General features: G+C 43.4%; 1 protein-coding gene and 1 long non-coding RNA gene across 4 annotated transcripts in view; one reads left to right on the top strand and one right to left on the bottom strand.

Annotated features, from left to right (window-relative positions):
• The window catches only part of LHFPL3 (LHFPL tetraspan subfamily member 3), a gene marked incomplete at its 5' end in the record, with an annotated part of 249,687 nt that overhangs the window by 201,105 nt on the left and 27,613 nt on the right, over positions 1 to 20,969 (top strand). The window contains one exon of one of the 3 annotated variants that reach the window (XM_084510544.1): positions 12,427 to 12,454. The exons of 1 other annotated variant lie outside the window; for it this stretch is intronic. In XM_084510544.1, coding sequence (XP_084366670.1) covers positions 12,427 to 12,443 — 17 coding nt within the window. In that variant the 3' untranslated portion in view covers positions 12,444 to 12,454. Of the gene's footprint in view, positions 1 to 12,426; positions 12,475 to 20,969 lie in introns of all 3 variants that reach the window. One more of the 3 variants, XM_084510543.1, reaches the window with a different exon arrangement.
• On the bottom strand, positions 411 to 20,321 carry LOC311432316. Its single transcript, XR_014689980.1, has 3 exons — positions 19,244 to 20,321; positions 15,021 to 15,166; positions 411 to 892 (listed from the first exon to the last, which is right to left on the bottom strand). It is a non-coding gene; the product is annotated as an uncharacterized lncRNA (long non-coding RNA).

The following is a 20,969-nucleotide window of genomic DNA, read 5'->3' as shown; positions in this document are numbered from 1 at the left end:
GGAACAACCTCTGCACCCCCCTGCTAGTCACACCCCTATCTAATGATGGTGGCTTGTTGGCAAATTGTGCTCAGAGAACACGGTTTTAAACAGTTCATAACCTTTGTTTTATATGTGCTTTATTAAACCTACTTAGTGGTAACATTATACCCTGCAATATCAAGTCAAACACCTTTTAAAGTATTTTTTAATTGTATAAATCAAAAATTTTTGTATGTAAACTTGAAAGCTGGGGCAGTAGGAAAATGTTTGTCTACACTGGAGGCTTCAATATTGTTCTTGTAGTTCAGCAGCTGGAGGCAATCTCCAGCCATAATAGTAGCAAGCACTGCATGTGCTTATTTACCCTGGTATCCTACCTACCTCATTAGCAGTGCAATTAAAGAGCCATTTCAACAGAGAAACTCCTCCACATCAATTCACCAAGAAAGTTATGACAGTGCTAACACTGAGAAACAAATTTAATTTGTTAATAAGTATATTTCTGTGCAAGCATAGGCGTTTGCTTGGTGATGATTCCCTTATCCACATGCAGGGATAATCTACCTATAGGAGATTTTCTTTTGACATGGAAGGGATACTTGGCAATATCTAAGGAGCATTCATTCCCATCTGAGATTACAGACAGCACACTAAAAACCTGAAGTTCCTCATGGCCAAAGGAGGCAGCTTTGACTAGGAACAAGAGCAGCAGCCAGGGAGGTCATCACAGAATCACAGGACAGCCCAGGTTGGTCACAATTTCAGAAGATCATAAGGTCAAACCTTTCATGGAAAAAGGGATGTTAGGTGAGATTATCTTGCACCCTGTCCAATCACGTCTTGAAAACTGCCCGTGATGGGAACTCTACCACATCCCTAGGGAGGTTGTTCCAGTCACTAATTGTTCTCACTGTAAAAAAAATAAAAATAAATAAATCTTATTAATATAAATCAAGACAAAACTTCTCCCAGTGCAGCTTGTACCCTTGTCTTCTCCATATGATCATACATAGAATCATAGACTGGTTTGGGTTGGAAAGGACGTTAAGGATCACCCAATTCCAAACCCCTGCCATGGGCAGGGACACCTCCCACCAGCCCAGGTTGCCCAAAGCCCCATCCAGCCTGGCCTTGAACACCTCCAGGGATGGGGCATCCACAGCTTCTCTGGGCAGCCTGTGCCAGGGCCTCACCACCCAGGAACCATTTCCCCTCACACTGCAAGCTGCCTATGAATACTTGGTGGGGCAGTGTAGATCCCTGAAAAGTGGGTGCTACAAAATCATGGCATGACACTAGGACCACCTTGTGAATCTAACCCCAAGAGTGCTCTAAGGTGTGAATAGCCTTAGAGCACTCTAGACCACTACAGTAGTGCAATGGCATGCTATGTCTACATTGACATTTAGTTATTAAGATCTTTACAACTGTTTTTCACAATCACAAATCAGAAAAGCTCCATCTAAATATCCTATATTGAATATTTGAGTGCTACTATGACAGTTTCAGCAAAACTGATGAATTTTGTCTTCTCAGAGTCAGGAACTCCTTAGGCTATCATACAGATTCTCAAAAACTGCTGAACTGTTATGCTGAAACTTTAAAGAAAAAAAAAAATGCAACCACAGGCAGGAAGAAGACACAGAAAACTCCAGCCTAGATGATTAACGATGCGGGTCTGTATAAGCAACTGCAAACAGGAGCATGCAAAATGCTCAGCTAGGTGCAAGGTGCACAGCACAGCACCTTGTAGAGCTGCCATGGGGCAGAGGCTGGGAGAAGTGAGGGGCTCCTCCTATGCCCCACTTCTTCCTGCTTCCCAGCTGCAGGCCAACACCTCTGGATGATAACGCACCTTTTAGGAGTCCCTCTGTTGAAAGCAGTGGTGCAGGCTGCAGCGCTAGCTGGCTTTCTGCACAGAAATAGGTGAAGTGTGTACCTAAGGCATTCCCGCTGGGCTGGAAGCCAGTTTTCTCTGGGTTCCTTTGAAATCTGTCTCCTGTTTCATTGCAGTGCTTCAGACTAGCAACTCTTTCTTCTTCATCCTTTCCAGCTGGAGCAAGGGCTTTTTCCCTTCACACCTACCGCTAGCATGGCTGCTGTGGGCTGCAAGAAGGCTTGCGGTGGTCAACCTTTTCCTAAGGACTTCTGTCTTTTGGGGGACCTAGTGGCTTTCAGAAAGGGAACATCGAACAGAACCAATTCCAATCTGAAAGCACCCAATATCTATAGTTACATTTCAGAAGCCTGGCCCCAGTGTTCAGTGGTGGAGAGGGGCAAGGAGCAGCTCTTCCATCCTTCATGAGCATCCACAAAGAGCCGAGGCAGCGCCCAGGGCCAGTGTGTCTGTCTTTTTGCCTGCCCAGCTGGGCTGAGATGACCTTTATTGCACTCCACTGTTCCACATTTTATAAATAACTCAAAATTCACTGCATAGGGTGAACTTAAACTAGGCCTTTCTTCCTCTGATGTAAGAAGCAGGAATGGCTGCTTTGAATTAGACCCCTTGGTGTGCAGCCATTGGCTGTATGAAGAATGACATTTTCCTTCCATCTTACATACACAGATGATACTTTGGTTATGGTTTCTCTGAATGTTTTATATTACAATTTTGCCTTTGAAACGTGCACCTTTTGGAGTTCACCTCAATCTAATTAGGTCTCTTTTTCTCCTGGGGAGATGAGGGACTGCACTAACTGTGTCTGAACTGCAGGGTTGGCCACCCTGGTGCCCCATACAATCCAAGCTGGATGAGTGGTGGGGAAGAGGAGCACGGAGGCAGTTCTCAGCCATTGCTGTATATTTTACTCCTTGTAGTGGCAGTACACCAAATTGCTGCTTGCAGAGAGTGCCCCTGAAAAATGCAGGTGCAAGGGTGCCAGGCGGGAGCAGGGGAGCCGTGACACCAGCTGGCTGCCAGCTCGTCAGGCTCAGCACTCATTCCAGCCTGCAATTTCAGGCAAGTGTAGCTGCTCATCCCAGGGTTGAATTTAGGTCGCCACTTATCTTTGAACATTTTTAATGATTGCCTACCACATTTGCTAATGATAAATGCTAAACATAGGGGAAATTTTCAGGCATGATATTGCTAAGAGTGGTGGGTGCTGAGCAGTGCTGGCAGTTTCCAGCACCTGCTGAAGAAAGCAGGAGGGAGATGGTGGTCCCCAAAAACACAAGGCTTTGGATGGGACACCAGGAGACCCATGCTCAGGTGGTGCAAAGGAAGTGCTCATCCTCTGCAGCAGTGCCGTCCGTTGGCCATGCAGGTCAGAAGAGAAGGACTATGGCAGTAGCATCAGCTGGAAGACATCTTTTCTTAAGGACAGGGTGGAAACTCTCTTGAACTTAATTACAATGGCTCTACTATTAAACTTACGCATGGCATTTATCTAATACTTACATAAATGATTTTATTCTAGTCCTGCATAACAGTTATTCCTGATTTATACTGGTCTGAGACCTGAATCTCAACCCTTATCTAGTGTGCTGCACAGTAATTTGTCCTAGAATAGCCTGGTTTTGCAAGTGGACATTGTAATGAGAGCTGTTCCCTGTATAATAATTTTGCTTCAGAAACTGATTACTCATGATTCCTATCAGATCTGAATTGCAGATATCTGGGGGAATATAGCACCAGGATGTTTTAGATCTAAATTGCCCTACTATCTGTTCTACTGCATCTCTCTTCTAAAACAGACTTTATGTTATAAATTACTTTATAGATTTGTAAGGCATGGCATAGAATCATTATATACCCTGTAAGTGCTTTAAAATTAATTTGTTCTTGAATGTGTCCATGTATGAATGAATTTGACATAAGCCTTTCAATTTTATGCTCTGCTACAGAAAGTGTACAAAGTAAAAACTGTAAATCAACCTCCACACTTGCTGAAATGACTGCTCAGCTACAAAAAGAGTCTGCCTGATATTTAAAGAAGATTTAGATACAAAAATAATAATGTGTGCAAGAGAGCTGCCATACAGCTTTGGAACTTTCCAACCTAAAAATGGTGAGATTTGTGACACGGCATCCATGTGCAGATCCTTCAGGTTTGGGCTGGCTCACGGAGTGGCAAAGATCATGGAAATGAAGTTGTGACCACAATGTCTTGACCACTGCGTTGGTGGAGCTGAAATATTCCCCAGCAGCCCTCCTATGTGTGCAGGTATAACTGATGGGCATGGGATGTCACAAAGTGGTGGTTTAGATGCACGTGGTGTTTAGAAGCATTGAACAACATTTAGTAGCATCAGCAGTTTTAGTACTTACTTTTATTAATTAAAAGTGCCACTGGGGGTCATAACACAAATATTTATGGATTTGGGTCAATTTCAGTGATAGTTGTATCTGAGAAATAGTTTCAACCTAGGTGGTTGCTTCCCTCTTCCCTGCCAGGTGTACTGGTGATGGTGCAGGACGTGTGGCTCCAGCCCACCCCAGGAGAGAGGAGCCACCACTGCCCACCCTATAGGACAGCCACAACACATTCATCATGCTGCCAGGAAATACGGGGGAAAGTGCCTGAAATTTCTTCTTTCAATATGGTTTAATACGGTGTAAGGGGCCTCAGTGGTCATTACCACCAGGAACAATACCAGCAGTGCTGTACCCAACCGGAGGCTGCAGCAGGAGGTAGAGTCACTCTAGCATGTGCCTTTTCCCTTGTGACTGCTGTATATTTGCACAGTTGCACTGAAAAGTAAAACAGCCACCGCAGGAGAGCTGGAGAACATCTTATTCCAGGTGACCTCTGTCTGGAGTTGGAGAACATCTCTGGTAAAAGAAAGCTTTGCCTCAAATCCATGCACTCAGCAGAGTGTCGTCTTGACCTCACTGAATGCCCTTTCCTTTGAGGACCAGGTCAGGGAAGAAAGGCTGCCATTTGGCTCTTCTTCTTCGTGGTGCCAAGTTTTTTTCCTCTACTTTTATAACTCGTCCTTCAAATCTTGTATTTAGCTGATCTGAAATTTTTAGGTTTTCATTTCAGAAGGTTGATAGAAAGCTTCCTTTTTTCCTGGTTCTGCTGCTGAACCAAAAATAAAATCAATAGCTGCTACAGTTCCAGCAGAGAGATCCCGCACTCATGCTGCAGTGAGTGATACGGGGAGTCTGGGGAGACCTGAGACAAAAGCAACAACTTAAAAGGGAAAGAAACTAAAAGGGACCTGGCCCAACTGCCATGGAGATAAATATTGAAATTCCTGTTGACAGTAGTGATTCAGCAAAGAGATCTTTGTCCGTAATATCACAGGTGAGTTTACTACATAAGGATAAAACATGTGCCTCAGAAGCAAAACCAAAACATTTGATAGGGGAAAGGACTTCAAGAACTGATTTTTAAAAAATCATACCATGACGATAGCAACACAAAGGGATGAAAAGTGAAGTTGTGTTTAAACACAATTATTAAAGAGCTGCTTAAACAGAAATATTACTTATACCCAACTATACCCAACTCTTTTTTTTTTTTTTTTTTTTTTTTAAAGCAGCTTTTTAGGCAGGCAATTATCCTTATTCCTAATTATCCTAGTATACAAGTTATATTAATAATGCTATTAATGAATGCCTGCATGAAAAATGCTTGGTTCTTTTTTCAGGTGTGGTTTGTTGTTTTTTTCCAAAGTCAATAGAGAAACCTTTTCTTCAAATGTTTATGTTAAAAACGTGGCAGAACTACTGCTACCCTTGCCACTCAGCCTTGCTAGAAGCCTCCCTGGGGTAGCTCCAGGATGCGAGCAGGCCCTCAGAGCCTCACGCTCCAGTTCCTGCTTTGCTGACAGCTATGTGCTGCCTGCTCTGATGCAGAAACCAAGTCAGGGCTCTTTCTGTTCATCCCTCTGCCAAGCAGTGTGTGAGAAGGAGAAAAGTGCTTTCTCCTCCGCTCTCCAGGCTCCAGCAATGAAGGTTGGCCTGGCTTTACAGTCTCCATCCAGCAAAGCTTTTAAATGTGTGATTAATCCATCCCCATTAACTTTTAGTAAAGTGCAGACACAGCTAAATTTTGTCAAGTGTGACCTGGAAGCGTATTCCAATTAAGGCATTTTGGTAAGTGCTTTGGTGAGCAAGGATGGGCAGCTGATATGGGACCACAGAAGGGCAGCAGGGAAGGGGAGACAAGCATCTAGTGGCATTGAGGCAGAGGGGACTGAGAGGGCTGAGAGTCAGCCTGTGACTCCAAAAAAAACACTTCTATTTCAGTACTTTTGATGGCTCCAGTGGCACCTTCTCCAAATCACTTCACTGTGCCATTAGAACAGAGTTAATAACAGCGACCTCCTTAGCAATGCCGCTCTGAGATTTACCCAAAGAGTACATTGTGAAAGCCAAGTATTAATGAACTTTAGTGAGATTACCTGACTTTGGTAGTAATTTCCATTATCTCTCTCAAAGTTGTTTGAAGTCCTCGTTTCTGACCTTGGAAACACAACTAGGAACTCCCTGGTGTCTTCCAATGCTTCACATGTTCATGGTCGGTATCTTCCCCACCAGGGAAAGGATGTAAAAGGAGATGTGAGTGAGGGTGAAATGTTCAGCACACGGGCTTAGATTAACCCTCCAAACATCACAAGAAGATTTATGGGCAGCCAAGACAAAGCACAGCTCTTCAACTAGCAGCAGGTTGCATGTCACATTCATGTGACCCAGCATCAACAACGCCAACAGCAAAAATGCCAGCTTTGGGGCAAGTTGTTTTCAAGAATACAGACAACAGCATAGATGGAAAGGAAGATGAGAAAAAAAATGAACAGGATAAATAACAACCAGTTTCCAACTGTAGAAAGATCATGGCGGAGGAGGTGCAGGAGGAAGAAATGAGAGGACAATGCCCCTGTTGGAATGGGGAAATGGAGAGGGAGGAGAGCTGGGCTTGGTTAGAGAGGTGCCAGGGAGAGGGGGGTGTGTGGGAAAGGAAATGTTTCACTGGAGACAGAGGGAGGTAATGAAGGAAAAAGGGGCAAGATTTCATTTTTCTGAAATTACAGAATATATAATGGCTGCGACAGTTCTTACAGCTGAATTTAAAGGGAAGATGTTTATGGAGATTAAAAGAATTGACAATAATTATCAAGAAAAGAAATGATAGAGAATAAAAATAAGGCTGTTGATCAGATCTGAACCTACAAACAAGTTGTATTATTCTCTTAGGACCTAAGGGCCTCATCCCACTGCCAGATGATGTGAGTTTCTTTTGAGATCAGCTGAAAAGCCTGACACTCAGCACCACGCAGGGCTGAGCCAAATGGAGCAGGGCACTAATTCCCAAATTATGTGCCCAGAGTACTCCCTGATACCCAGGCAGCCTGACACCACGACTGCTACCTGCCTTTGGTACGTGGGCTGGTAATTCACTGGTAGGTTGGTAAAAATGACTCTGATGATCCCCATTCGGAAACCTGTCCTCTGCAAAATGCTTCAAAGGAAAGATTCGTCGTAGGAGATGTGCATAACCAAAAAGCGCTAAAGACTTTATTGTTCAAGAAAAATGTATGAATCGCTGTCATCTAAAATAAGCAGCTAGTGCGGTTTGATGTACGGCAGAAACTTGCTGGATGTTACAAAAATAGCCCCTTGTATTAATCTGACAGGTCTGGCCCCCATGGAGGTGCACAAAGCCTTAGCACTAGCTAATGCCTTCTGATGATGCCTTGCTGAGTCACTACATCACCAGCTCCTGACATAAAGTCTTTGTCTAAATATACACTATGTGCTTCTCTAATTGCTGTTATGTGTAAAATAGGGCATGCGAGGATGGTACAGGTTTCAGTGGCTGAACTGTGATATTTAATTATAAGAAATGAAATCTCAGCATCATAAAGATTGCTTCCATTAGGGATCCAACAAGGCTTCTAATGTCTTACTGCAAGATGTCTGTGGCTTTAACTCACTCAAATCTTTCTTTTTCCATCAACAATAGAATTTCATCTTAAGAAACAAATTAAACAAATACTTTTTATACCAAATATGCTTAACCTAAAGCTTTCTCCCTATTATTTCATAAATGCTTTGAGATTATAGAGGCTCAGCCAGCTTAGTAAAGATGAATTGCATGTGATCCTGAGAACACAACCACTGCATTAGTTATTCTTCCTTTCAGTTGTGTTAGGCTTTTTGTAAATAATCAGCATGTTTAATCAATGGAGACTAATTAAGAAGACACATCAGGGCAAGTTTTACTGTTGTATTACACAGAATCACAGAATTTTTCTAGGTTGGAAGAGACCTCAAGGTCATCGAGTCCAACCTCCAACCTAACGCTAACAGCCCTCCACTAAACCATATCCCTAAGCTGTACATCTAAGCGTCTTTTGAAGACTTCCAGGGATGGTGACTCCACCACTTCCCTGGGCAGCCTGTTCCAATGCCTCACAACCCTTTCTGTAAAGAAGTTCTTCCTAACATCTAACCTAAAACTCCCCTGGCTCAACTTAAGCCCATTCCCCCTCGTCCTGTCACCAGGCACGTGGGAGAACAGGCCAACCCCCACCTCTCTACAGCCTCCTTTAAGGTATCTGTAAAGAGCAATAAGGTCACCCCTGAGCCTCCTCTTCTCCAGGCTGAACAAGCCCAGCTCCCTCAGCCGCTCCTCGTAGGACTTGTTCTCCAGGCCCCTCACCAGCTTCGTCGCCCTTCTCTGCACCCGCTCAAGCACCTCGATGTCCTTCTTGTAGCGAGGGGCCCAAAACTGAACACAGTACTCGAGGTGCGGCCTCACCAGAGCTGAGTACAGGGGGACGATCACCTCCCTAGCCCTGCTGGTCACGCTGTTCCTAATACAAGCCAGGATGCCGTTGGCCTTCTTGGCCACCTGAGCACACTGCTGGCTCATATTCAGCCGACTGTCCACCATCACTCCCAGGTCCTTCTCTGCCTGGCAGCTTTCCAACCATTCCTCTCCCAGCCTGTAGCTCTGCTTGGGGTTATTGCGCCCCAGGTGCAGGACCCGGCACTTGGCCTTGTTAAACTTCATGCAGTTGACCTCAGCCCATCGGTCCAGCCTATCCAGATCCTCGATTAAAACCTGTTCATTGCCGTAGGCAAGACATCATCAGTATTTCTAGATGCAAATTACTACCTGTGATGCACATCATGGAGAATTTTACTGTAACCATTAACAAAGTAAAAAGAATGTTTTCACTGGATACAAACAGCAATACCCAGGTTTACAAATGCATAACCAAATGCAAAATTTACCCATGTATATGATATTTGAGAAGAAGGGGATTATAACAAAATTGATTATTTCTTCCACCAGCTCTAAATTCAAGGATCCCAAAAGACAAACGATTCTCTTTAGGTTTGCTCTAGAGCAAGACTGCTTTACACACATTCAAATAAAAAGTCAAGTGCTAACATCAGTTATGCCACTGTAAATATGGACTTTCTTTGGTGACTTTAATAGATTTTTCCAAAATTCACACTAGTAAAAAAAACATTTGCCACTGTCCCAAACTGCTGATTTATATGCCAAATAATAGGGTAGAATAAATGCCACTTAGGGCCAGATCTTTATTCGCACAAACAACTGCATTGATTTAAATAGGATCAATCAAGCCAGCAGGATTCTCCCAGGCGATGTCTGTGTTAGTAGGAGGAGCGGTGCTGCAGGGTGAAGCAGCCGGTGCTCGGGGCCCAGAGCCCGCACCAGCGGCGTGGTACAGAGAGGTCGTTATTTCAGCTGAGCTCCTGCTTGGCCCCATGGCTGCCAATTATCGGCTGGAACAAGCACAGTGAGTGGGAAATTCACCTCAGAAATGTTCTCCCGATCCCAGACAAAACATGAGTGTGGGCACATCCCTGGGTGGCCCTGAGCCCGGCAGTATTGTGTGAGCATTGCAATGGTTTACCTAGAAAAAGCAGCTGGGGACCAGTATTCCCAGTTCATCACCAACTTGCAGGTTGTTCCCATGACTGGACTTGCTCAGAAGAGACCCAGCCACTATATACACTTAACCTGCTTAAAAGCCTGTACTGTATGTGTATTTTGGGGTACAGACTGATGCAGAAAGTAAGGCCCAGTGAGAGGTACATCCCTTGCTGAATGATGCCAAGAAGGCACCAAAGGGAGGACAAGAGTTTTATGTCTGAGCATAGTAAAACATAATTAAACAAGGATCAGAAATGATTCTTCCTATGGCTAGGTGATGTTTATGCACACATGGAGAGGAAACAGTCTTTAACGTAATTAAAGGGTTGTCAGGAGCATCTCCTGCTGAGAGAAGTTGTCTGGGGCCTGAAGTGCCCCAGGAGACTTGAATAGGGAAACTGACTTCACTTGCATACGTTTTGTGCTAACCGGGTGATAACTAAGCCTTCATCTCCACGGGGATGGCAAGCCTCAACCAAGGCCCACAGGACAGGCGATAAGTGCCTGAGCTCCCCTGGGCCTTCTTCACAGCATCTTGGGGGTGAGATTGCACATCCCTTGGTGGCTGCACAGCCAGCGTGTCCCGGGGGCAGGAACAGGAGCAGAAATGTCCCCGGGTACCCTGGGGAAAGCTCGCGTGTCTGAGGAAAGGCAGAGTACAGGGAGGAAAGGAGTTTCCATCGGTGCATGCTTGAACAGGGTTTTTGGCTTTCCTAGGACTTCTCCCAGGTGTGCCAAATTGTTGTAATGCTGCTGACTTGTAATGACTGCCCCCCAGTCTGCACCAAACAGCCCCGGCTCCACCTGACTGGGATGTGCCGGCAGGCAGCCAAGTGCAATTACATCCCTACAAATGCCTAATTGTTGCTCTTGCAACACAGGAGGTGAAAATTAAAATAGGGGAAAAAGTAAATTGCTGTCAATATCACTTATTGGCCAAGGTATTTTACCTCACTTTTGTTTTCCCAGCATTATAGAGAAGAGAGCTGTTCTGCTTTATACATCAGTACTCAGCCAATGTACATGCCCTTCAACATCCCTGTTCCATCTTTCATTGCATAAATAAAGGTAGGAGGCAAGCCAGCTCCTTCTTTCAGGAGGCTGTCCAGTGCCAGTACACACGTAGTCACAGCTTCCAAGAAAGATAGAAATCCAGCAAAATATTTTTTTTTTTGATTGTTTTGTTGTTGTTGTTGTTTTTTAAATCTTACTGCTTACTGTGAAGCTTTAGAAAAGTTAATATTTTGATTGGTTTCACCAGGAACATGTCAGTAGTTTAATCAATCCATTTAGATACTTCCAGCTCCTGTGTCTAATTTTACTGGTGCATCTTACATTTCTTCTATATTAGTTTCAGCGAGAAAATATGTCTGATGTTTTTTGGCTACTTGTGGTTTATACGTCAGCTTCACTTCTGAATTCTTAAATTATTTTCCAAACAGTTTTTAGATGATAGTGGAATCATTGATCTGTGTTCTTGGTTAAGAAATGATTGCTTTAAGATTCAAATTCTATTTTAGCATCTCCTTAGGGGTTCCTCTTGAGCAGCAGAAATTTAGCCCAATTGATCGCTCTGCCACTCCTGCAAGAGGGACTCTTCCTTCTTCCATGCTTGTCACAGATTTTTAGCTGTTCAACAGTGTCATATTTAGATGTGCAAGCACACATTTTTCTCTTGATATAAATCCTTCAGCTTCTGGGTGACCTTTTGTACCTTTCCTGATCAGACACAAGAGGTTTATGCACTTACGTAAAGTACCATAAACTGACAATAAACTATCTGAGTAGGTGATAGAAGATACTGTCCTCTGAGGTCTGAAGTATCTTCAGGTTCCCCTGGGCTTCCTTGGGGCACCAAAGGTGTAGGATCTCACCGGAGCAGACTTCCATGGGTGCATAATTAAAAACACAAACCGCAGCCGCCCTTCAGATCTAAGCAATTAAGATGTCTTGTGCATATACGGCTTTGGTAGCCTGGATTCTTTCAGATGGTACCAATGTTTTTGGAAGTATGATCAAAAATCATGAGCAATGTATCATCAAGGTTCAGAGATAGTACGTTATTACTCTTGTATCTCATCTAGAAGAAATACTTCTGTAGATCTTTATTTACTGACATGGTTTTATCTTTAATCTAAATCATTGTTTTGATTTGTGCATTTTTATTATTATTTTACACCCTTATTCAAATATTTATGAGGAAGCAGGGTTAACGTAGTGCTTACATTGTCCACTGGTCAAAAGATGTTACCAAGATTTTTTTTCTATAATGACAGATTAAAAAAAAAAGGCAAGACAATAATTTTAGATTACTTTGCTTTTTTATGTATTTATTTATATTCTGTCACTATTTGTTCTCTGTTAATCTAAGTTTTTTCATCCACCTCCTTAGTAACCCACTGAATCACTCCTGGCTTTCAGAAAGTTCCCTGTCTGAATAAACTGAGACAGAAATCCAAACAATTCACACTCTCCACACTATAGCAAATAATGAGATTGATTATAAATTATACTACAATGTGTGAAATCTCATTTGATTATACCTTAACTATTCTGTTTTTCCCTCCCTACCTCACAGATGATGGAAATGCTTAAAACAAGTTAAGGTAGTGTGACACAGACTAATGTAAGTGTGAGCATGGCATCCAGGGGACAAACTGTGAAATGTTTGCGCGCTTCTGCCAAATTACATTGCATGGCTTTCTGCTGTTGTCTTGTGTTTCTGATGTTAGGCAGCATGTTCAGCAACATGTAAGTGTTCCATTTGATTTTTATATTCCCGGCTTTGGTTTTGTACAGTCTTAATAATTTGCCTTTTTCAGTAGCTTGTGGCAACTGCTTAGTGGCAAATCTGCAAGCTATGTATGTTATTTTGAGTAGCGTTAAGAAGCCCCTACAAGGATCAGGGCTGTGTTGGATATGGCTCCTCAGAAACCTGCTGTAGAATTATTTAAGTCTGAAATTCAAATGGATCAGAAACGGTATCTACACTTCTCCTGTGCTTGTTGCTGAAAAGCAGCAGCTCCCCGTTTGCCTTTTCCAAAATTTAAGCCTGATACTTGTGCATCTGGCTGCTGCGTACAGCTCTGCTATGCACATCTGGGCCTTCGCCATGTGAATGCTTTGTCACCACTCTTCTGTTGTACAACATCTTACTTCATGTGACAGATGCCACGCTGGAATTAAAAATGCTATGTTTTCACAGTACTCTGTTTAAAAAAAAAAAAAAAAAAAAAGACTACTATGAACAAAGAGAAATTGTGGATGCCCCATCCCTGGAGGTGTTCAAGGCCAGGCTGGATGGGGCTTTGGGCAACATGGTGTGGTGGAAGGTGTCCCTGCCTGTGGCAGGGGGTTGGAACTGGGTGGTATTTTAGGTCCCTTCCAATCCAAATTATTCTATGATTCTAAAGATGATATGATCCTGTGTTTACATATTTATTTAATCTTACTGTTTATAACACTTATGAAGGTGACACAAACCACAGTATCTTTGAAACATATTTATCCAGATGGGAGTCCTGGTGCTGTCTAGTATTGAGAAGAAGAGCTCAGTTATTCCCTGCCTGGGTTTCTGTTTGCCTGGGATTGCCACTGTTGTTTTAAGTGCACCGTATTTTTTTATCATGAGGATGATCAAGCATTGACCAGGTTGCCCAGTCAAGGTAGTGTCATCTCACCCCTGGAGATTCTCAGAACTTGACTGGACGTGGCCCTGAGCAACCTGCTCTAGTTGGAACTTCTTTGAACAGGAGATTGGACTGGATTGTCCTCCAGAAGTCCTTTTCTACTTAAATTTTTCAATGATTCTACAATTGCCTGACTGTGTTGGTGGAGAGTAGAGTAAAGCTACCAAAATAATTTTCACTGTGCTTTAAGTTATCATTTGAAGCTAGATCACCAGAGGTCAATGCACCAGTCACTGTTCCACTTTTCTGAATAATAAAATGCTAGTTTTTACTCTCAGTATAGCCACTTCAGATACTTGCAACCAAGCTACACATAAAGAGATTTGTTGTGTTTTCTTATCATGCCACGAAAACATCACTCTGTTGTACGCTATACATGTAATATGTATGGAGACACAGCAGCTGTTGTGTGGGAGCAGAATGACTTATCAGAAGCATATCTACTTACAAGTTATTGGACCTATGCCAACTGACACTGACTGCTGTCTACATGATGTTTTTTACAGTTTTTCTCAATTTTGCCATGTAAGATCCCTACCTCTGTTCTTTAAGACACTAATGATTAATGCCAGAGCTGAGAAAATCCACCTGGTGAGCAAGGTCACCTTCTCTATCGTCAGTAACAAAGGAAAACACCAGGCTAACAAGGCTAAGGAAGTCCTAATTAACATCAATGGTGAACTAAAAGCTAGGGGAAAATAGAGCAGGCAAATTAAGACTCTACAGAGGTAAGATTATTTTTTGAAACCATTGCAAAAGCAGCCTGGAAGCTCTATTTTCAAATACGGTTAATGCTGGGGATGGGTTGCAGAAAAGCAAGGAGTCAATAACAGTTTTGTGAGTTCAGTGCCTCCCTCTCCCGGGTGAGCTCCTGCAAGCAGTCAGAGTCTCTGAGACTCAGCCGAGGCCCCGAGGCAGGAGCGCTGTAGACCCTTGTTACTACCTGCTAAAAAGTCATCATGCTCCTTCTTCAGCTCTTCAAGTCTCGCTGCACCGTGCCACAATAACAAGAAATAGTCCATCCTCCTAAAGCATCTAGTTAAGCATTTTTGCTCCCATTTTCTTCTCTAATCTATTCTTGGTCCAAAACTCAGATTACCCAAACTGGGCTAATTCCCGTCAGATGCCACCTCCCTCTTCTCAGCTCTGAGAGCGAAGCAGGGAAACAATTCCCTAAAGGTACTGCGAGCTACCACTGTTGGGGAGGCTTTAGGACAAATCAGTCAAACTTGGCAGAAGTGACATTAGTGCAATTAGGCTGCCTTGGGACAAGGAGCAGTCTGCATGACCTCCTTAAGTCCTCTCCTGCTGCGTTTTTGCATGATCCTGTTATTTTAAATGATGTTAACAACTGCAGCCACAAAATTTAATCACCATTTTAAATGGTGTGCACATTAAGTGCCTGACACCAGGACACAAATTCATCAGTAGGAGAGGGCAGACCTGCAGAACCGCCGCAGGCTGTTGGATGTCACCGTCTCACCTGTGTGCAGACACACATGGGTGCAGGTCCACCACACACTGCTTCTGCCTCTCAGCATGGAAAAAGGATGATATCACGTAGTCAGCCAGCTTCAGCAGTTTCCACAGAGCCAGCCATCATGTCCAAAGGCCATCTGCTGAGCCTTTCTGCAAAGCCATTAATTTGTTAATTACTGTTCTTGAGAACAAGGAGTATAAGCTATCTGCACATAGTGCTGAAAACCTTGTGGTAAACAAGCATATAGTGACCAGAGTATCTCACTTTTTTGGTGTTTTCAGCTTAGAATCCCAAGCCTGTTATCCCCAAGTCCCACTGGGTTGTGCTCTCTGCAAACCTGGTTGTCTTGGCTGGTTTTCTCTTCAAGCATCAGAGCATCCATCCTTCACCAAGTGCTCAACACAGCCACTTTCTGCAGTTACATCATTCCGAGCAAATTATAGGAATAGATTTTCGTTATTGCCTACAGCAGTTTTTTCCCTCATGTGAAGGCTAGCTCCTCAAAAAGTCATTCCCGGACTGCCATCGTTAATCAGAATGGCCCCACACAATTTCTTTCAACCTTTGGCCGTAGGCAGCTCTGACCACGTCAGGTTAGGAGTCTGGTTTTCAGCATCCCCCCCATGTGGCGTCTCTCCACAGCCTTTCAGTAACACCAGCACATGCCTTGGGATTTCCCACAACATTTTCCAGGCTTCCCAGGCAGGGCCACAGCTCCTTGCAGTGAATCTGTTGACACCACTGCTGCCTTCCCCGACAGCAACACTGAACAACATCCAGTGCTCTCCAATACGATCAGGCTGCCCTGCTCTCTTCCTACTGCTTGTTTTCCTCTATTCTATGTGGTTAGATATTCTCTGCACCATGGAGCAAGGCTTGCCCTGAGCAGGGCATTTCTTGTGTCATGCCCTAACGCTGGCAGTCCTTTCCTAGTTGATATTTCTGCTGGTCACTGCCAGCAAGGTCTGCTGTCCCCACAAGGTCTTCTGTCCCAGCATTTCCACTTGACCCATCCTGTCATGTTCACTCAAGCTGCTGCTGCCATGCCACCTTTGGAGCTCTGGGATCCATCCATAAAAACAAAACCAGAACAAAACACAACAGAAAGTAACACAGCATACCCTGAACTGTCCTTTTCAGCTATGTGCTGCACCCTCCAGCATTGCCAGTTTTGTAAGAGCTCAAAGTCTTATTACTCAGGGAGTAAACAAGAGTACATGAGTACTGCTGGAACAGTACACAGGCACAGCTCCCCTCTTCCTTATGTCCATATTCCTCACAATTTAAAAGAATGCTGCTTTTTAACTGGAAGCAAAACTAGGCTCTATGCGTTCATTTTTGAAAGTGGTTGTGCCTAAAGCAAGCAGTGCAGTCCTGGGCAGTGCCTGCAGCCTATCCAGCATATTAATATGGCTTCAAGGGACCTGAAAGAGCTTTACACAAATGGGGATGAGAGAAAGGCTGGACGCAGCCCAGCAAAGCACATTCTTTCCTGGAAGGGCGTAAGGAGCCCTAGCGAATTCAGCAGGATGATCCATAGGCTGAGAGTTGTGATCCCATCTAAGTGGTTTTCTGGCTAAGCGCCAGAGACTGACTTGCTCCCAAAAGCCCGTGGGACAGCTGGGAAAGCAAAATCTGCCCAGTGGAATATCAGCACCTCCCTTAGCCAAAGGCTTGTCCTTCTTCCTGATGTGTGTATATTGCAGGGTCTTTATCAATGATGGTGTAAAGCTCAGCTGACCTCAAACCTTCCTTCCCACAGCAGAGCAAATTTATAATTAGGGCTGCCCAGCCCTTCTGCATCGTGAATCCCCAAAATGCCAACCTTTTCCTATGGCCAATGGCCACAAGACAGATCATTATGATCTGAAGTGGGGCAAAGATCTTGGTGTAGTTCATAGACAAGGGCAGGGCCCTGTCCCACACTCAGCATGGAAGAAGCTTGGCTGGTCAACCCAACATGGTCTGGCTGTGCTAGTGTCTGCAGCCCCAAAGCCCGCCCTGCCACAGGGTCTCCTGTGTCAGTTGGACACTGCCAACTCTGCTGGAACCACAGTTCATGGGAGCCAGGGCTGAAACACTCACCACATGTGGCCAAATGATCAGAAGTTATCTGCTGTCACAGGGGTTGCATTCGCTGTGCATTGTTGGCTTGAAAACCCTTCCTTCCTAATAGCAAAGTGAAATTCCCTCTCTGCACTGAGACTGCCCAAAGAATTTGACAGGCAAGAGGCAAAGAAACCTTGACAGAGCATTAGCGTCTTATCAAGCTGGCATTATATTAACCTGGCAAGTTATTATACATGAGGTGAGCTAGAAGTGGATAATACTGTTGTACACGCTGCTTTACCTGTCTTCCTGACAAATGGCTATTTTGGATTTCCTAGCTGTCCAGTGGGCTCATCTTTAAGAGCATTTTTTTTTTTTATCTTAAAATATATATTTCCTTTTGTAGCCTTAATGACAATCATGCTAGTACCATGAGACCTAAAGTGCTCATCTTCATAATCACAGCACTTTTAGAAGAAAATGATCCTCTGAAAGACTAGAAACAGAAACTCTCTGCTGCTGCCCATGGAACAGGGTGTTCTTTTCCCTTCCCAGACTTCTGTTTCATATCAAAATGTTCACTGGAAACCATACTTCCTGCTGTCAAGAACCATCTTCAGCATACATGGAGTGGTGTAAATTGTAATTAAAAGGTTATTCCCACCTCTAACCTCTGTGCTGCATCTCCAAAATCACAGAATGCAAGAATATTCCCTGCTCGATGACATCTGTTGGTGAATTTGGTCCTCACTAGGTGGAAACATGGATGAAGGCAAGAAGAAGGTATACCTCTGTAGCTCTTTACTTCATCAACCAGTGAGAAAAGGCAGCAATTTTATTTTTTTTTTCATTTTGATATTGGCACCGGACACACAGAGCACCACCATCTGGATGCCAAAGAAATGCAGAAAAAAGTAATATCACTGAAATGAAGACATACAACTATCTTCAGCCTGTTATATATTAAGGGGAGTGCAGTCATTCTCCAGAATGCCTGAAGCCAGGTCTGAAAGCAGAGCTCATATATTCTCAGAGGTGCTTGAGCTCAGATCAGCTTTGAGGGGGAGAAAATATTGCTTCCATCCAGTTTGTGCCAGAGGAGATCTCAAGAAGTAAATCAAAGGACACTAGAGACAAATCTTTGATAAAAGCATATCAAAACTTTGCTTAATTTGTTTGCACTGCTGTTGTAAAGCAGACTCACTGGAGACAATATGATCTACAAATGGAATTTGTTACTAAATCAGGACATGACTTACAGGAAGGATAAGTAATGATTTCATCTAAGTCATTACATCTCCCTATCAATAGCGCATCTCTGTAGGGAGTGCACTCACCCCTGGATGAATATTTTATATGATGTAGGGCAAACCTGAGATGCCTGACTCAAGGCCATGATAAACCTAACCATCCAAAAATCAGTGGGTCAGATGGTCCCTGGTAGAGAGCAGATGTGCACAATGTGTACAATCGATTGTATGTGCAAAATCCAGCACATAATCCCTTCAGTCTGTACAAATTGTTTCTGCCCAGACACATGGGAAAGTAGCACTTGTTAAGAGAGCAGAGAAAGGATGTGGGTCCCTGTTTATGTGCATGCTCATGGGCACTGCAACATACAACTCTGAATTGTCCCAGGCACATGCCCATGGGATTGGTGAGCCATGCAGCATGGACCAAGTGAGCACACTTCACATGGTGCATGGATCTGCACAGGTGCACCTCTGACCTGATAAACCTTTGGGGCAAACATCCAAAATCCTCAAATGCTTCTGAGACAACATTTATGAACAGAGAAAGAGTACATGTATGTGGTGGGGCTACAGTGGGTTAAAAATGTGGATGTTAGATAGCTTTTCAGAGATACCACTAAAAATTCTTCTAGCCTGACTTCTCCCTGTACACCCCATTTCTGTCCTTCATACTGTCAAAGTCTATTTTGTGCTCTTCTTCCTTCACCTGTTTTGATGCAGCGGTTTTCCACCATCTTCCTAAATCCTCCTTCCTTAGCAATGTCAACTTCTGGACAACTCCTTGAGTCCCCTAGAGTCTTCTGTGTTTATTTTTAAAAATACCTCCCTCCCTCCTCTGTAGGGAGATCTCTGCCCTCCAGGACTGTAAAGTCATGTTTTTATTTCATTATGCAGCTGTAACTAAAACTAACCCCCTTATCTTACCTCGCATGCCTATCGTGTTTGATTGTAGTTGGGAAAAATATTATCTTCTGCATCCAGGCAGCACAGGACCGCAGCACAATTTCCAGCATTATCACCATCTCTCCTCTCCTCTTGAGACCAATGCTGTCATTTAATCCTGCTGAAATTCCCTCTGCAGTGTCACACAAAAATATCCATTATTATTTGTTCCCTCTCTAAGGCCCTGGTAGCTTCATTCTCAGTCTCTGTGACCTTCTCTGTTCTGGCCCTCTTGGTGTTCACCTTGTCTTCCCTCAAAATGTCACAGCTAAAATTGATCCTTTGCTTCAGTTTCCCAACAAACCATGCTAAATCCTTCCATTTCTTCACCTTCATCCTCTTTGTCAAGTTCATAGTCCAATCTGTCAAAAGTTTCCATAAAACCACTCTTATGGGTTTTCTGGGTGATTCCTCATTTACTCCAGGCCACCTATTTCTGAGACCTACTGCAACACAGAACATCCTCCCCCGGTGCCACCTTCGGTGACCTTCAAACCATACCAATCTTCAAGTTTTCGACAGGTTTGAGCCATGTTCAGGAAATCACACTTATCTATGCCATTTTTGAGTCTATCTTTTGTCTTCCACTTTCTCCCGCCTCTTGCATTGAGGTGTTGCCTTCTGATGAGACACATGCAATAGCTCTCTTGCTCTGTCGTCCTCCATGGAGGCAACATATGTCTGGGGTGGCAGGAGGAGAAATCACTGCCTTGTTCCTGCACAAGTTAGCATCAAGTTTTCTTCAGAGTAAGCCAGAGTCAGTCTTCATCTGCCACTAGGTTCTGTAGCAGGGGACCTAAGTTCATCCTGAGTTGAAAACCTCCGTCTTTTTAGGAGACACACAGCCGCTGCATGGTTCCTTCCTCCATTATAAAATTATTAGGAATGGAGGGTATTTTACATGCCTATAAAAGACCTGGCATTATATTTAAATTATATTATATTGTATTATATTTATTGTATTACATTACATTACATTATAAGGGGAAAAATCCCTCTGGAAAATGAAAATGAATTTATGAATGACTTTTGAAACAGAAAAATGTGTCAGAATGTCTATGTCCAGAAGCTTTTTTTTTTCCTGGGGAAAGAAAAAAGGAAAGTGACAGTGTAACCACACAATACTATCTGAGTAGACTCTGTCAAAGAGAGCTCTACATACTACCCACCATCCAGAGGACATTCATTCTGTAAGTATCTCTACCTTGTATATGGTGCTTGAGCTGGAATATGAAGCTTAAAAATATTTTCTGTAAGCTACACCATTTTACCTGAGCATCTTGTTTCAGCTCTGTGATTTACAAAATAAAGAAAAAAAATATTTGCCTGATGGCAGCTGCCTCTGATGTACTTTGTAATTAAGAAGTGAATTTTCAGACTCCTTAAAGACAGTGTTCATGACAGATTAGGAAGATCAGAGACGCCACAAAGATTTCTAAGTAACAAGAATTAATTGTGATTAAATGGATCACTGTAGAGTAGAGATTAGATTTCACAATTACATATCAAAATTAATAAACAAAAAAGAGTACACCTATTTTATACTAATGACTCAAGGAAGCATGAACAAGAGAAATTTATTCAAGTCTGTGGCCCACAATGATTATTGCAGGTGGCTGGCAATTTTGTGTACCTTGCACAAGACTGCAAGACTTGAAGGGTTAAGTTTTTAGACCTGGGATATGTAGACTTCATTTATTTATTTATA

The sequence above is a fragment of the Aythya ferina genome (genome assembly GCF_964211825.1).
Source record: "Aythya ferina genome assembly, chromosome: 1".
Classification (NCBI taxonomy): Eukaryota; Metazoa; Chordata; class Aves; order Anseriformes; family Anatidae; genus Aythya; species Aythya ferina.
Note: the sequence above shows the minus strand (reverse complement) of the source record. Positions and strands in the feature narration are given on the sequence as shown.